The following is an 18,138-nucleotide window of genomic DNA, read 5'->3' as shown; positions in this document are numbered from 1 at the left end:
TCACAGCCCGCTTGACGTCTTCCAGTCTGAACAAGGAGGAAACATCCAGAGATGAGTTCCTCAATTTTGTGATCTTGTTCTATGGGACCTGATGATTGAACCTTTCTATCATCGTGTCCCTTTGCTGCAGGATTGTGTTGGCCTACAAGTTCACAACTTGGTGAGAAAGAAACTCGATGGTTCGAGTTCCTGACAATAGAAAAGTTTTACTTTCCTCGAGTTCTCCTTGGACCAGTCCTTGGTCTTCATGAAGTGTCCCACTGATCCCAACGAGATCCAGCTACGAAGTAGCCTGCATAGCATACTTTGCCGCCTTCTCCAGGTTCAGGATATCCGTAGCCGAGAACGAAACCTGAAGTTCTTAGAGTCCCCCTGGTCAGAGCCTCTACCGAGTGGTCAAGAGGCAGTGCCTTAATGGATCATTGAACACCTCATAATACTGTACTTCTGCTACACAAACACCAGCAGAAGTAGTTTAGAAGATGACCCTTAGACCTGGGCAAGGCCACACTGGTCTTGGGTGATCTTCTTGGTGCCGTAGATACGGTTCAAGACCGTGTCTTTGCCCTCTTGAGGGGCAACAGCTGGGTCAGATAACCGACTGATGGTCCTCATGCAGGCCAAGACCTGCCAGAGGACGTGGTCTGACTCCTACTCTGCCTCTGATAGCTTTGGACTATCAGCTCTAGAATGATAGTCATTGTCCTAATCAAAGTTATCCACCCACAAGACATCATCTCGGGGCGGGTCGATGTCATCCCTTGCATGATGGGTACAACATGCTGACACCCTTGCAGGGTTTGAAGAAGGTTGTTTAGAACACTCCTGGGAAGGCCTTGATACCCTTGCCAAAGACTTGGGTAGAGTCTTGGCATCCTTCAATTGCTTCTGTGGAGGAAAGAATTCCTCTAGGAATGAAGGTCTTGAACGATCATCTGTTTGTGTCTCTCCAGCTGAGGAAGAGATGTTTTCTCGTACGGGTTTGGAGACTGGTCGCTGTTCCGGTGGAATTACCACAATGGGAGAAGGGTGGAAAAAACTCACCAAAGACTCTTCTCTCGGAGGGAGACATTCTTGCCTTATGAGCCGAGAAAAAAGCTAGTCATCGAAGACCGTACCAGTGTCAGTTTGATACAGGATGAGTCCTGCTGTTCAGCTACTCCTAGTTTCCTCTTCAATGGAGAGATGGAAGGTGCCAGGGGCTCTTAAGGAAGAGGAACAGTGGATTTACACCTAGGGTCAGCTGGAGGAGAGGATGACTTTTCCAGGGGAATCCTAGGAGTACTGGGTGGTCGAAGGAAGGTCCCCTGGGAGGATCGAAGCCGAGGGTTTCTGAAAAGTTAAGACATTCGTACCTGAATCAATCAACGACCGGACAGAAGAAGAAGCGGACATCTTCAGCTTTGAAGGTTCCACCACACGCGGAAACGGAACAGGGCAGCTTGCCTGCTTGGGGATCTTCTTGGGTTCCCTAAAGGTAGGTTCTTCCCGAAAAGAATGTTGGGGGTCGTCCTTCCGGCGAGGCACAGACTTATACTACAGGGAAATGGCAATCTGACTCTCATGGTTGGTGGCTGTGGGCCGGAGAGGAAGAACCTCTACGAGAAGCTGGCGAACGGCAGGTCAGCGAGTGCTGATGTCCCGATGAGTGATGGGAAGCACAAGGAGAATACCTAGAAAGACTGTCTCCGATTTAAAGGAGATTACGTACGGTCTGGCGAACGACGGCTGATTGATGAACACCTAGGAACTGGTGGGTGGCGAGTCACAGTAGAACTAGGCAATGCTGGAGAGTGGCAAGCAGCTGTCAAATGACGAGCTACTGGTGATCGTCGCTTAGCTGGCGAACCCCGAGATGCCAGTGAGCAGCAAGCAACAGAAGAATGACGGGTAATGACCGAACGCTTAGTAAGAGGAGATCGGCACTTTGTTGGTGAACGACGAGTTGTCGGAGATTGATGAACAGCTGGTGATCAATGGAAAGCTAGCGAACGGTGAACAGTTGGTGATTGGCAAGAACCCGGAGAATGATGGACACCCGGCGGTTGACAAGTCACAGGTGAGTGACGAGAAGCTAGAGATCTGTGAACAGTAGGCAAACCACTAGCAGTCGGAGAATATGGGGATTCTGGGGCAGCAGGCGAACCACAAACAGCTGTCAGGTGGCGAGAGGTCAGAGAGTGACAGTGGAGAGGCGAACGCCTCAAGGCTAGCGAACGACGAGCAAGGGACAGTCTGATAAGGCAGGCTAGGGTCGGGAACCAGATGGCTGTCGGCCAGGCTGACGAGATACGTCATGAAAACGATCTCTAAGAGAGAGAGAGAGAGAGCTACGCCCGAGGTGACGAGGAGTGGGCGAGCGGTGAGATCCTGACGAGGGACAATCCCCCAAGGGGGATCGTCCGACGGGCAAAGGAGGAGAGCCAAAAAGATGTCTGTCGGAGGCAAAGGAGAGTGATTGAAGCGACAAGGAGGATCATGCACTCTACAAGCTCGACGAGGACGGTGAAGATCTTCCGTAAGGGGAGGCTCAGCAGGAAGATCTCTGGAAGTCTCTGGAGGAGGGGGGTGGATCTCACTCTAGGACGAGAGATTCCCACACGCAAGAGAGACCTGCCTTGGACTTTACTACGCTCCCGATGGAAGAGTATGCTCAACAAGGGGGGAAAAGCAGTCTTTGTCAAAGGCGACAGCGGCAGTGGAAGAGACAGAGCTGGAATCGTCAGCAGATACTGCAGACAACACCTCAGGATCACAAAAGCCCACACTCGTCAACGTTAAGGGATCTACCTCCGAGGAAGTCGGTGATCGCTTCCTCTCTGCATCAATTCGAGGGAGCTCGAAAAAGTGCCTTCTTCAAAGGGGGGTCGGTCAATCCAAGGGACACCCACGCCAGAAACACATCAGAAAAGGAACAGGTCTCACTTGGGGGAGGGGACGGATAGCTTTACAAGGGGAAGCCAAAAGTATATTCCCTATTAAAGAGTGAAAGGGTTTGTATTTAGTGTCGGAGCAAATTTACTTTTACGAGCGATGTTAATTAAAGTAGTTTTGAAAAAAAAGGAGTATGAACATCAGGGGAGATTTATAGAAATCCATAAACATTGTAGTACTATAGAGTATTTATCATTGCCATTCCATACTTACTTTTTCCAGTCTTCACTGTCAATTTTCCTTTCCCTCTTCTGTCTAGCTTTTTTAAGAATTTTTCCTCTTCTGTTTTCACGATATTCACGCTGGTATTTTGGGGAGATGTGCTTGTAAAATATTTTCACAATAGTTTTCCGGTCAGCATTTAACAATGCACTTGAACTGATACCTCTCTGTAAGCAATAAAAATAAATTCTTCAAACACAACAACAAAATTAGTGGTAATAAACATTATTCAATATAAATGCTTCAAGATCTATATACCTATAATTATAAGTATCTGTATTACATTTTCTCTACAACTATCAATTAGATATAAAAGTATTGTACAGATTCACAAAAGTTGACATTTGTGGTGTGGGGGTTATCAAATAAGTCTCAAGATCCCCAAATGTTATAGAGCTGTTTAATGTGTTATTTCTCCATGTAAGGATCTGGGGTCAGGACACCACAAATGCAAAACAAAGCTCCATATACAGTAAAGTATTAAAAAAAAATCCCTACAGGACAAATTAGAACAGCATAACATCATCATTACCATGAACATATTATACAAGAATAGCAACGTCAAATGATACCAGAAAACGACAAATTCGTAGATAATTTGTATTTTTCCTAACCATACAAACCTTAGCTATTTAAATAGGGTATTACTTTCGGCGCAGCTGAATGACGAGCCATTAGATTTTTAACGAGGGTTAACTACCCCCTCACACACCCGTGAACTGATTCACTTCGCTTAGAGGTAGGACTTCACGGGGGACAGGGCTGGCGGGAAAGTATGATTAAATAGCTAAGGTTTGTATGGTTAGGAAAAATACAAATTACCTACGAATGTCATTTGTTCCGTAACCGAAATACAAACCACGCTATTTAAATAGGGTGACTTACCCCTTAGGTAGGGTGGTAAGTCCCAGCCTTACTGGCTTTGACTTTGCCCAGGGACTCAGAAACCGAGTGTGTTGCACTCGAGATAAGGAGTCCCTGCACCTCGCAAATCCCTTGCTCTGCAAGGAACGTGCGGCCTACGTAAGCTTGTGTATGAAGGAATGAAGTGAGACTCGTCCTAGAAAGTTGACCTGGAATCCTGTAGATGGAATTATAGGATAGGATGTTCCCAATACCACCTCGTCAGGGTATGGGGGACGCGACAGTATTATCTTAATACTAGGAACACAAGGAAGCATGGTTTACCTACAGTGGTTTGAGGTCAGCTGTGCAGAGAACCCAGGATGCTGCTTTCTGCAAGCGAGGGGAGGATGAAGAAAAGAGTAAGGGCCAGGCATACTTATTCATTCATGCAGACTAAAACCAAGTAACAATGCCCTCAACCTTCTGCTACTTGTCCATTAAGGAGCCTGAGGTTTAGACCAGCTGTTGTGCAGCCACCACAGGGCCGATAGAGAACGTATCGAGCCTCCTGTGGGTCACGTCTTGCAGGTAGTGGGCTGTGAAGGTCGTTTGACGCTTCCAGACCCCAGCTTGTAGAACCTGCGTCACTGATTAGTTTCTCGTGAATGCCAGGGACGTAGCGATGCCTCTGACATCATGTGCTCTAGGGCGACGTGACGGAGGAGGGTTTGGATTCAGGGAATGGTGGATGACCCTGCGAATCCATGCTGAGATGGTGTTCTTAGTGACCCTCCTCTTCGTCCTTCCTGTGCTCACATACAATGCTTGCACTCGAGGACGAGCTGCAGCTGTTCTCTTAAGATAGAGCCTCAGACTCTTTACTGGGCACAGTAGGAGATGGTCTGGGTCATCTGTTACAGAGAGACTCGAAATCCAGGAGGAGTCGAACCGTGGGTCCGGAATCCCAGGATTTTGAATCTTAGCCACAAACTCAGGGACGAACCCGAACGTTACCTCCCCCCATCCCCTTGAATGGGCGATGTCGTACGAGACACCATGAAGTTCGCCGACTCGCTTGGCCGAGGCCAATGCGAGTAGGAACACCATCTTCCAAGACAGGTGACAATCAGAAGCCTGCGTAATGGTTCGAACGGAGGTCTCTTAAGAGACCTGAGAACTCGAACCACGTTACATGGAGGAGGTCTCACTTCCGACTGAGGGCAGGTAAGCTCGTAGCTTCGTATGAGTAGAGAAAGTTCCAGCGAGGAGGAAATGTCCATTCCTTTCAGCCTGAAGGCCAGGCTTAAGGCTGAGCGATAGCCTTTCACTGCCGAGACTGAAAGGTGCATTTCTTCCCGCAAATACACAAGAAACTCCGCTATTGCTGGAATAGTGGCATCGAGGGGAGAGAAACCCCTTCCACGACACCAACCACAGACGACTCTCCACTTCGCCTGGTAGACCCCTGCGGATGACTTTCGCAGGTATCGAGACACCCTTTCCGCAACTTGTTGCGAAAAGCCTCTCTCTGTGATGAGATGCTGGATAGTCTCCAAACGTGAAGCCGAAGCGATGCTACGGCTTTGTGGAAGATGTTGCAGTGTGGTTGCTTGAGTAGCTCGTGTCGTGGAGGAAGTTCTCTCGGGAGTTCCGTCAGGAGCTGCAGAAGGTCTGGGAACCACTCTGCATGATGCCATAGCGGAGCTATTAGTCATTGACAGGTTGACCGATAGTCTGGTCTTGTTGAGCACCCTTCTCATCAGACAGAACGGTGGGAAGGCGTAAACGTCGATGTTGTCCCACCGTTGTTGGAAGGCATCTTGCCAGAGTGCCTTGGGGTCCAGGACGGGGGAACACTACAGCGAAAGCTTGAAGTTCAAGGCTGTCGCGAACAGGTCCAATGTCGGGGGAACCCCACAAAGTCAGGACTTTGTTGGCTACTAGAGGATCCAAAGACCACTCGGTACTCACTATCTGCGATGCTCTGCTCAGACTGTCGGCGAGCACATTCCTTTTGCCCAGAATGAAGCGAGCCGATAGTGGAATCGAGTGGACTTCGGTCCATCTCAGTATCTCTACTGCAAGATGGGATAGCTGTTGTGAAAAGGTACCTCCCTGCTTGTTGATGTAAGCCACTACCGTGGTGTTGTCGCTCATCACCACCACGGAGTGACCCGCCAGGGTTTGTTGGAACTGTTGAAGTGCCCGACATACAGCCTTCATCTCTAACAGATTTATGTGGAGGCACTTTTCTGATTCTGACCATAGGCCTGAGGTCCTGTGGTTCAGAACGTGGGCCCCCCCACAATTCTTTTGGAGCGTCCGAGAACAGCATCAAATCCGGGAGGAGGACGAGAAGATCCACTCCTTTTCGGAGGTTTTCGTCTGTCACCCACCACTGAAGGTCCGTCTGTTCCGCAGGATCCATAGGGACCAGAATGACCGGGGAATCGTGGCCTTGATTCCACCGAGACTTGAGCCGCTATTGCAGGGATCTCATCTTGAGGCGGCCGTTTGGAACTAGACGGGACCAAGGAGAAAAGGTGACCTAGGAGACGTAACCACGATTGGGCTGGAAGCTCTTCTCGTCTGAGGAAAGGATCTGCGACCCTCCTCAGCCTTGCTATCCTGTCGTCTGATGGAAAGGCTTTGTGGATATTGGTGTCCAATATTATGCCTAGATAAACCAGTCGTTGAGATGGAAGCAGAAAAGACTTCTCGAGATATACTATGATCCCTAGATCTTGGCAAATTCCCAGAAGCTTGTCTCTGTGTCGAAAAAGGGTCTATTCCGAGTCTGCCAGGATAAGCCAGTCGTCCAGATAACAGAGGAGACGGATGCCGATCCTGTGCCCACGAAGAAATCAGGGTGAACACTCTGGTGAATACCTGGGGTGCTGGGAAGAGACCTAAACACAGCACCTTGAACTGGTAGATCTTGTTGTCTGGCTGAATCTTAAGTACTTCCTGGAAGACGGATGAATTGGGATCTGGAAGTACGCGTCCTTCAGATCCAGTGTACACATGAAGTCTTGCGGTCTCACTGCAAGTCTGACCGTGTCTGCTGTCTCCATGCTGAACGGAGTTTGTTTGACAAACTTGTTCAGAGCTGAGAAATCGATGACTGGTCTCCAGCCTCCAGACGCCTTCTTTACAAGAAAGAGACGACTGAAGAAACCTGGGGAGCCGTCGACGACCTCCTGGAGAGCATCCTTCTTGGGCATAGTCTCGACTTCTGCCCATAGGGCTAGCCCCTTTGCCGATCCCATGGCATAGGAGCTCAACGACACTGGATTCGCTGTCGGGGAGGAAGAGATTTTATGAACAGGACGCGATATCCCTGACTGATCACGGAGATCGTCCAGGAATCGGCCCCGAGTTGCTGCCACCTGAATGCGCAACTTTTCAGGCATCCCCCCACTGGTGGACATGCAGGGGGATTGCCAATCCTAGCGTTTGCGACCTCGGCCGCTCCCTCTATGATTCTTGCCTCCCCTGGAGGACTTTTTGCCTTTCTTGTCTGACAGGAAAGGGCTGCTGCTTGGACACCGTCGTCTTTGCTGCCGCTGCTGGTTTCGTCGTCTTGGACTGGTGAGGTTGTTGAGGTGCTGGAGGTTTATAGGGGTTTGTTGTAAGAGCCCTTTGAAGAAGAGAATCCTGGTTCGATTTTCTCCACCTCTCAGCCGCCTGTTCCACATCCTTGGGCTCAAACAAACTCTTTCCCAGGAGGGAAGAGTGTCTGAGCTTGCAGACATCCACGGCTGGGACCTTCGAGTGGAACCTCTCGGTCACCGCATCACGTCACTTCAGGATCGAGTTTGCCCACAAGTTCGAGACTTGGTGGGCCAGAAACTCAATGGTGCGTGTGCCCGAAAGGAGGAAGGTCTCCAGGGCCTTCCTGGTGCTCTCCTTGGACAGATCCTCGGATTGCAGCAGGATGCCCAGAGACCCCAGCCAGACATCCAGTCACGAAGTGGCCTGCATGGCACACTTTACGACCTTCTCCTGATTCAGGATCTCCTTTGCCGAAAATGTCACTTGCCGGCTGGAGTCTCTCAAGAGAGACTCCCCTGGTAAGCTCTTCCACAGAGTGGTGGAGTGGAAGAGCTAAACAAGACTCCTCCATGATCTCAAAATACCTCCTCTGTTGGACACGAGGAGGTGGGAGGAGCTTGTTGCCAGCAGTGGAACGGCTGGAGGAGGCGAGCTCGGAGAGCTGGCCCTCAACCTTATCCCTGGCACTCTTCCCCACCTTGGGACCAAGGCAAAGCCACACTGGCCTTAGTGGGTTTCTGAGTGCCAAAGACTTGGTCCAGGACCGTGTCCTTGCCCTCACGAGGGGCGATCTCAGGGTCCTTGAACCCGTTGAGATGCCCCATCAGAGTCAACACTTGCCAGAAGGCATGTTCTGACTCTTGCTGCTCTCCTAGTGGTGAACTGGCAGCAAAGTCTCCTGTCCCCAGATGCTCTACTTAGGGGGACACATGGACCTTCTCCTGGGGTCTCGCTGGCTCTGGTCGAATCCTGGAAGAAGACTTCGGGATAGCCTTCGAGTCCTTTGGTTCCCTTCTAGGAGGGATGCAGGACTCCAGCAACGAAGTCTGAGGGCTCTTCTCCGCCCCAACACGGGACGATTCTCCTACTCGCGGTGGGGTTTCTCCCATTGGTGTGGTGGGAGAAGGTCTCACCTCGGTAGATTCCCCTGAGGACGGAAAAGCTTCGTCCACAGAAGGAGAGAACGTCTGAGGGGGGGAAGGAGCCTTCCTTACGGACTTCTTAGGAGCCAGTTTAACCCTGGGAGAAGTCACCACAATCTCTACTCCTCTCTTCCTCTTCAGTGGGGTCGGAGCTGCCGTTGGTTTGAGACCCAAATCAGCTAAGGCCGGCTTAACAGCCTGGACGACAGCTCTGATAAGGTACCAAAATCATGGCAGCTTACTAACAGACGCAGTGTCAGAGACTCCCGCTGGAGGGAAGGGGATCGGGCCTGCCTCAAAAGAAAGGGAAGAAGATTGGTGCCTAGACCTCTCTGAAAATCTCTCCTTCCCCTGCGAGCGCGCTGATCTGCGCTTGCGGGGGGGGGGGGGGGGAAGAAGAAGATGACCTGACAGCTCTCACTCCTGAAGACTCGCTAGGAAGCTCGCGTTGCGAAACCTGGAGGGAATCGCGCTTGGGCTCGCGCGATGGAACAATCCCAGGTTCGAGCGCGGGCGAATGTTCACGCAGGCGAGGGTGCGCGTGGGCGCACGGGCGAGTGTTGGCGACCAGGAGAATGACGGCGCGTAGGTTAACGACGGAGCGCAGGCGAGCGATGGCGCGCAGGGTGAGCAGGTGAGGTTGCGCGTGGGCGCACAGGTGATCTTCTGCGAGCAGGCTCGTGGGCGTTCTGAAGAGTGATGGCGCGCGGACGCACCGGATATCGCTGGCATGCATGTGCGCAATCTGGAGAAGACAGATGAGGCCCAGGATCAGCAGGCTTAGAAGCGCGTGAAGGAGACTGCTCATGGGCGCGTGGGCACGTCGTGTCCCGTCCACCTCTGGAAGTGCGCACGGTAGGAGCTGGAACCCGTGGGCGCGAAGGTGACTACGCGCAATCGCTAACTAGCGAGGGGGTAGTTAACCCTCGTTACAAATCTAATGGCTCGTCATTCAGCTACGCCGAAAGTAATACCTTATTTAAATAGCGTGGTTTGTATTTCGGTTACGGAACAAAGAACACCTCTGGGAGACACCATTTTCAAATGAGCTGGTATTACCGAGTCAAGATACATCATAAAAATGACAAATTTAGAGATAATTTATGTTCTTCCTAACTTTACAAACCTAAGTCCTTTATAAAGGAGAGAACAGAAAAGCTGGAATAGACAGCGGTTAAAATTTTATAACGAGGTGTAAACAAGTGTTCGGTAGTTAGGGGAAAGGGAAGCTCTGGCACCCTTGCTTGCTTACCAAGTATTCACTTTGATTGCAGCTGGGACTTTCTAGGGTTATGGTGATGATGGGAAAGTATGAGTAAAGGACTAAGGTTTGTTTAGTTATGAAAAATGATAAATTCGTAGATAATTTGTATTTTTCTGAACGATACAAACCTTTATAGCTATTTATTAGGGGTTAGTACTGTACTTTTAGCGATGCTGAAAGGATGAGCCATTAAAATTTAGCGAGGGTTGAATAACCATTCAGCTAGTTAGCTGCTCCCGCTTGCTACTGCTCCCGCTTACACACCTGTTATTCAGCTCACTTTGTTTGGAGGTAGGACTTCAAGGGGGATAGGGTCGGCAGGTAAGTTTGTATAAATAGCTAAAGGTTTGTATCGTTAGGAAAGATAAAATTTTCTTCGAATTTGTCATTTGTTCCGTAACTGGAATACAAACCTACGCTATTTGAATGGGAGATGATGTATGCGAGACCACAAAGATCACCGACTTGCTTGGGCAAAGCTAAAGCTAGTAGGAACACCGTCTTTCAAGTGAGGTGGAAATCTGTTGCCTGGCATAATGGTTCATAGGGAGGTCTCTTTAGAGACCTGAGAACTCGAACCCCGTTCCATAGGGGAGGTCTTAGTTCAGATGGAGGACAGGTGAGTTCATAACTCCGTATGAGTAAAGAAAGTTCTAGCGATGAGGATATGTCCATTCCGTTGAGTCTAAGGGCGAGGCTTATGGGGGGCCGGCCGGAATGCCAATATATGGGGGTATAGGAAGAAGGGGGGGGGGGGGCAGCCAATACTGTATATGGGGGTATAGGAAGAAAAACACAAAATTCTGAAAAAATTCACTGAGCTTAGTATGGCAATGGAGAATGGGTATACGAAATATTTTGTCAAAATTCCTCCTACTTTCATAGTTACAAGGTAATTAGTAAAAGTAGCTCAATAAACCATAAAAATTGTTCCTTACAATTAAATGCAGTATTTCTTCTGTTATTGTAAATTTTGATAATTATTACATTTTAATGTAAAAGAAATTGAGAACAATGGTATCTGTATAACTTCTACAAGTCACATACGATGTAGTATTACACCCTTCATCTTTCAGTCCTACCATCCTACCACAAATCTCAGAGAGTACATGCCTGAGTTTGACCTATGAAATTTACTCTTTTTTTAAGTTTGTTTTAATCATTTTTGGTAAGAATTTTATCATTTCAAAGAGGAAAAGACAATTTCAACATCTTGCTAAAAAAAAAAAAAAAGAAGAAAATTCGCTCTAAGCATTCAGGAGAGAGAGAGAGAGAGAGAGAGAGAGAGAGAGAGAGAGAGAGAGAGAGAGAGAGAGAGAGAGAGACGGCCTTTCCTGACACGAGCAAAAGATTAAGCAAAAGGATCTTCGTTTATGTGTAAATTATGATAAATAATTTTGCTTTCGTTTATCAATATCCAAAAAGGCACATAAAATTCATAATAATCAGGATTGACTAATATTTCCTTTGTAAAAATAAAATGAAAAACTGTACGCCTTCTGACTTTCCCTCATTTTTACGTTTGTTTTTCTCATTTTTGGCAAGAAATTTATCATTTCAAAGTGCAAAAGACAATTTCGAGAGAGAGAGAGAGAGAGAGAGAGAGAGAGAGAGAGAGAGAGAGAGAGAGAGAGAGAGAGAGAGAGAGAGAGAGAGAGAGAGAGAGACCACCTTGCCTCACAAGAGCCAAAAGAAGCAAGATATTGAGCAAAAAGGATCTTCATTTATGATTAAATTATGATAAATAACGTTTTTTCTTTTATAAATACCCCACAAAAAACATAAAATTCATAACAATCACTATTTATCAATATTGTCTTTGTAAAAATACAAAGAAAAACTTTGAACGCCCGTATCTCAAAACTATACTTATTGACCTTCAAATTCAATAGTCTCCCTTAGTTTTCCAAGATATAGCATTGAAATTTGGTAAATAACTTAGAAATCACTATAAAACAATGAAATGAAGCCCTTTTTCCAATTTTTGTTTCATATATTTTTCCCTCATATTTAAGGTTTTAATTTTTTACCATAATGAAAAAATCCATATCTGGCAAAAAAAATTCCTTTTAGGGAAAAACTCTTCATATTATTGGAGGTCTATATCAGGTCTATATAGGGTAGGTAATCTCAGATTTTAGTAATAATTCTCAAGGGAGCAGATAGAATTTGAAAAACAAGGAGGAATCTCTGGGTCTGGAATCCCATTGAGGTTCCTCATGGGGGTCAGGACTTGCCAGAATGCATGTTCTGACTCCTGGTGCTCTCCTCCTGACGGACTGGCAGCGAAGTCTCCCGTCCCCAGAGGCTCTTCCTGGGGAGACGCGGACTTTCTCCAAAGGTCTATCTGGTTCCTGTCGGGTCCTTGCGGAAGACTTGGGAACAGTCTTCGAGTCCTTCGGCTCCCTCCTAGGAGGGATGCAGGACTCCAGCAATGAAGGATGTAAGGCCTTCGCCACCGCTATACGAGGAGACTTCTCAGGAAGCGGCGGAGTTTACCCCATTGGTGCGATGGGGGAACGGACCGGATCTTCCGGCTCTCCTGAGGATGGGTAATACTCATCCGCAGAGGAGGGAGAGAAAGTCTTTGGTGGAGTAGGAGCCTTACGTAAGGACTTGTGAGGAGACAAGATAGTCCTTGGAGAAGTTACCACGTCTGGGACTCCTCTCTTCCTCTTCAGGGGGAGGAAGTTGCCACTGATTTGTGACCCAAGTCAGAAAGCACAGGCAGGCTTCATTGCCTGCATAAGTGCTCTGACAATGGTGCCAAACCAGGGCTGCTGGCTGAAAGTCGCGCTGTCAGATACTCCCTCTGGAGGGAAGGGGATCGTTCGATCCCTTGGAGGAGTCGACACATGAGGGTTCGCCTGTTGAGAATCTGCAATGAAGGAAGAAGAAAGGTTCTTAGACCTGTCCAGAAACCTCCCCTCCTCCGGCGATTGCGGGGAGGGGAGCGCGATGACGACCTGTCCGCTTGTACCCCTGATGTAACTCGAGCGTGATCGCGTTGGCGATCGTTGCGCCGATCACGCTGGTGATCGCGTGAAAAGCCCTGTTCTGGATCGAGCGTAAATGTATCATGTGCAGCAGGATATTCGCGCTCGCGAGTGAGCGTACGAGGTTGAGGGCGCGCTTAGGAGATGGCGAGGGCGTGTGGCGCACAGGAGCTACCTTATGAGGCGGGATAGAAGGCTGGATGCGAGGGCGCGGAGTGGGCTGATGGGCTACTGATGAGCACGAGTGCGCGGTAGCATGCTGGCGAGTGTCTGTCACGACCGGGCGCGGGCGTGATTGCGCAGCCTGGTGATAGCGCAAGGGCGAGTTCTCGCATTGGCGCGCAGATGAGAGGTGCGCAGGTTGTGCAGTTGCCTTAGGCGATCGTGAGATAGCCGGGCAAGCAGCATGCGCAGGTGCCTTAGGCGAACGTGAGATCACCGGGCGCGCAGGGGATCGTGGGCGCACAGGTGTGCGCTCTTGCGATGGGCGCGCAGCAGGAACTGACCGTGTAGGTGTGCGATGTAGGGTTGGGCGCGCAACTGGAACATCACACGCTACTGGAACATTGTGCGCAGTTAGCAGAGAGTCCAGGGGAACCCGTGAGCGCCCATGCGCTATCTTGGGAACCTCCTGGACTGCGCGCTGTGATGTAGAAGCGCGCTGGTGCGTTGGCAAGCGCGTTTGCGCTATAACAGGAACAGCGCGAGGTTGGCGCGCATCACTCTTAGTAATATAAGAGTGTTGGGGGTCTAGAGACACCTGTTAGCGCATGTGCGCTAACTTAGGTGCCTCTTGAACCGCGCGTTTATCAGGAACTGCCAGGCGCATGTGCGCAGGTGGGCGCGGGCGCGCCGAAGGTTGTGGGCGCGCAGGGGAACCCTGGCGTGTAACTGGAACATTTGCACGCTCGCGCGCAGGTGAGCGCCGTGGCGCTAAATCAGGATCAGCGGCAACAGCAAAAGGGCGCGCAAGGGTTTGATGCGCAGTTTTGCGCTCATTACCCTTTTGCCCCGAAGGGACCAGTGCCTGCGCAATGACAGGTTTAGATGGCACGTAGCGCGCATCCTCCTTAAAAGGAGATGGCAGGACAGCATGTCTGGAGGGTGACTGGATATAAAGTCCCGAGGGACGACCATCCTCCGACGGGGATCGCGAACGATCCCTGGAGAGGTCTAAGGTGGTAGCTGGCAGGAACGGTGATCGGCGAGTTGTCTCCTCCGCAGAGGAATGCGAGGATGACGAGCCGAAGAGGCGCCTCCTAACTCCCTTGTGAGGAGAAGGAAGGCCTCTACGGCGAAGGGGAGGACGAGCCTTCCGCCTTAAATGCCCGTAGGATCAGAACTCTGACCTTCGTAGGGCCTCTGCAGAGGACTCTCTGTTAGTGAACTCCCCCTGGGGGGGGAGAATCACCAGCAGAAGAGACCAGAGGACTTAGTTCCTCCCTCGAAGGATGTTCGGAGGGGAAACCTAAGCCTTCAGCTACCTCAGCAACAACAGGCACAGGAGTTTGAGCAGAACCACTCGATGCCTCCGTTACAACAACGTCAACGACCGACAGAGGATCTATCCCTGCTGTCGTCGGCGATTGTTTAACAGCTGCACCCAGTTTGATCATGTCAAACAGGGCTTCCCTGGAGGCCGAACCCTGAAACCCCAAGGAAGCCCAAAGCTATAATAAATCATTATTATTAACAGACAAATCGATATTTAAATTCTCCTCCAGGGGAGGAGGGGCAGCTGCCTTGCTATGGGAGGCAACTACCTCTCCCGCACCCTGGGATCGGTCAACAGCAATACAGTCTACGCTACCACTTGCCGGCCTCTCGGAAGAGACCGCTCGAGTGGGAGCTTCAGAGGAGGAAAGGGCTACGGAAGAAGTCTTGGAATTTTCTCTCTTCAAAGAAGCCTCTGAAGGAGAAATATCCCTTTTAGCCTTCTTGCGTCGCCGGGCAAACCTCTCCCACTGGGAGGTAGACCACTCCCTACACTCGATACATACGTTAGTCCTATCACACCGTTGGCCCCTACACTGAGGGCATAAGGAGTGAGGATCGGTGTCCAAGGCCGACATAAAGGTACCACAAGGGCGGCCGGCTTGTCCAGGGCACGTACGCATGATGAAAGAATAGAGGCCAACTTCAAACACACATTGAAAGAAAAAGCAAACAGGTCTGTCGTCTCTCCGAGCTAAAAGCAAAGTGAAGCACGCACTGTGTGTGTGAGGGGGGAGGGGTAGCAAGCTACCCCTCTCTACCCCCCCCCCCCGCTAACTAGCGGTGGGGTAGTAAACCCTCGTTAAAATTCTTATGGTTCGTCATTCAGCTACGCCGAAGTAATTACCCCATGTAAATAGCGTGGTTTGTATTTCAGTTACGGAACAAACAAGCCTTTTCTTCTCTATATACATTAACTTTTTGAATGTATAATAATCGGAGGAAAATACAAAACAGTATACTGTATCTGAATAAACTTTGGAGGCGCCGTTGCAAAGATTGTCTCATGAAAAAATACAGTAACCAGTGCTGCCAACGTCTGATGTAGATCAAATGTTAGCTTGCCATGCTATCATTAGCACCCGTACGTTCGTTCGTTCGTGCCCACCAGTTTCGTCCCAGGGTTGCCAGGTTGGCTTTTTTCGGGCCAACAAAACTCAAAATTTGGCCTTTTTTGTCCTAGATACCCAAATTTGGCCTTTTTGAAATTGGTTAGCCTGAAATGCTATATTTTCAGTCTTTTTCTACTTTTAGGTTGGCCTTTTAAAGCTGCAGTTGATCAGACGTTGGCCTTTCCTCACTTGGAAAACCTGGCGGCAACCCTGTTTCGTCCTGCGCAGAAACCCCTCCCCCCTGCGCAGAAGCTTTTCCCCTACCTATTACTCGTTTTATTATCCTATTCCTTTTAAAATCATCTCATTTTATATTCCCATTCAATATTATTTATCATACATGAATACTTTCTCTGGACTAGTTTCCCTATACAGTTCATTCATTTTTACCCTCTACACTCTGTTGTTTTTCTGTTACCCAATCACGAACCGATACTATTCAAAGTTTACACAAGGGGGTTGTCAACTGATATTCCCCTACCCCCTTCATTTGTCTCTTTACGTGGTCTGTTCATACCAAAACCTTTTCCCTTGTAACCTATGGCCTAGTAAGGTGTCCGTCACTTCAAGTGAGGTTTATTTTTTCGTATTTTGCGATGGAGGAAGTTACAGATACTTGTAACGGCTTCAGTATTCCACACCTAAAATCATTTGCTAAATTCCATGGTGATTTTTATTATTCTTCAGCCAATGTTGATATTTTCCTGAAATCACACAACGTAATTCCTCAACCCTTACAGTGCTCCAAGTGCTGTTTCCCTCCTATCTTACAGGAAAGACATTTACGTATCTTATTGTAACACCGAAACCATCATTCCTAATACCAAAAAGAAACGTCGTTGTGGTTATAACGTTACTTATCATAAATGTACATTTTTGGGAAAAAGCCGTCTACCCCCATGGAAGATAATATTAATTGCAAAAACGTAAGTAATTCCTCAATAGTCATTATATGTTGTGTGTTTTGTGACCGGGGAATTCCTAGGTTACGTTAGGTGGGTTTGTTAGGTTCTGTGCCCTTTTTGTTCTTTTTATATATAGTGTAAAACTTATATGGGAAAGTTATTTAAAATACGTATGGAAATATCTAGCATTACTATCGCTAGTAATGTCACCGTACCGTTGGTAACGTTGTGTATTATTCGTAACATGGAGAATTTTACCGTTCTCAGTAAATACCTGAGGTTTGTGACCTATCATACTACTAGGTTAGGTTAGGTGGGTTTGTTAGGTTCTGTGCCCTTTTTGTACTTTTTATATATTGTGTAAAACTTATATGGAACAATTATTTGAAATACGTTTGCAAATATCTAGCATTGCTATCGCTAGTAATGCCATCGTACCGTTGGTAAATGTATACCATTCGTCATCGTTGGTAACTGTGTATCATTGGTAACGTTGCTAATGTTATCGTTCGCATCACATCTATAAGCGTCGCCGTTGAATTAGTGTTTATATTTAAATATTTTAACCCATCATATATGACAACATTGTTTATATTTAACCATTTTAACAGAAAATATATGTTTTCCTTTAGGAAATATTGTGATTTACCGGTTTTCACCTTCATTTCATCCGTAATAAAATCAACCAATTCGACAACTTAAACTTAGCTGAATTGGTTGATCTGTTTGTTTGCGGTTGAAATGAAGGTCAAATTCGGTTACATCACGTTATTTACTATAAGAAAACATATATTTTCAGTTCGAAATCACACCCTGTAATACAATACAAATTTACCAAAATGTTGTCCCATGTCGTTCTATAATTTTATCGATTTGACAATACAAAAAAATATCGTATGTCCCAACAAACTCCATTAACCCCTAGGAAGAAACCCGGGAAATGCCCACAACCCTAGGGGACATACTACCAAACAACTTGCTAAATCATTACACTAACCAAGCCAGGTATTGAAAGAAGACGTAAATTAGCCTTGACTAACCAGAAACGAGCCATACATAAAGTGACATTTGACCTAGACCCAAATATGAATTACTGCCAGTAGTTTAGGGGTAACGTAGTCCAATGAAGCCCTGAAGGGCATTTACAATAAACAGGAACTGCGTCGTACCGGTGGTCACTTACCTCTTTTAAGATTGTCTCCATGAACTGCACCGGTAGTATTTCCGGTTGCATATAGCTAATTTCATTTTTCTTCTCTTCCTCCGGTGGGGCATCGAAGGTAATGTCACGAAAGCGTCCACGCCGGGCCATGATTGTTTTGACCGAGACTCAGAAACAACAAGGCCAGGGTTGCCAGATTATTTCCACTGGATTATCGTACATGAGCCTTAAAATTATTGTTTTCACCCAAAATTATCGTACACATTTTCAAAATAATTATTAAGTAATAACATAAATGACTTATTTCAAGGTATTTTAGTGTAATTGTTAAATTAAATACACACAGACATACACACACACACACACACACACACACATATATATATATATATATATATATATATATATATATATATATATATATATATATATATATATATATATATATATATATATATATATATATATATATATATCACAAGCACACGTGATTTTAATCAATTTAA

The 18,138-nt window shown here is 47.6% G+C and overlaps 1 protein-coding gene across 1 annotated transcript in view; it reads right to left on the bottom strand.

The window, feature by feature from the left end:
- The window catches only part of LOC137624538 (ashwin-like), a 55,667-nt gene extending 37,846 nt beyond the window's left edge, over positions 1–17,821 (bottom strand). Inside the window, exons 1-2 of the mRNA XM_068355420.1 lie at positions 17,654–17,821; positions 3,148–3,323 (exon numbers count right to left, since the gene is read on the bottom strand). Of these exons, the coding sequence (XP_068211521.1) occupies positions 3,148–3,323; positions 17,654–17,782 (305 nt within the window). The 5' untranslated portion in view covers positions 17,783–17,821. The remainder of the gene's footprint in view (positions 1–3,147; positions 3,324–17,653) is intronic.
- Positions 17,822–18,138: the final 317 nt, after the last annotated feature.

This window comes from Palaemon carinicauda, chromosome 31, assembly GCF_036898095.1.
Source record: "Palaemon carinicauda isolate YSFRI2023 chromosome 31, ASM3689809v2, whole genome shotgun sequence".
NCBI classification, from domain to species: Eukaryota; Metazoa; Arthropoda; class Malacostraca; order Decapoda; family Palaemonidae; genus Palaemon; species Palaemon carinicauda.
Note: the sequence above shows the minus strand (reverse complement) of the source record. Positions and strands in the feature narration are given on the sequence as shown.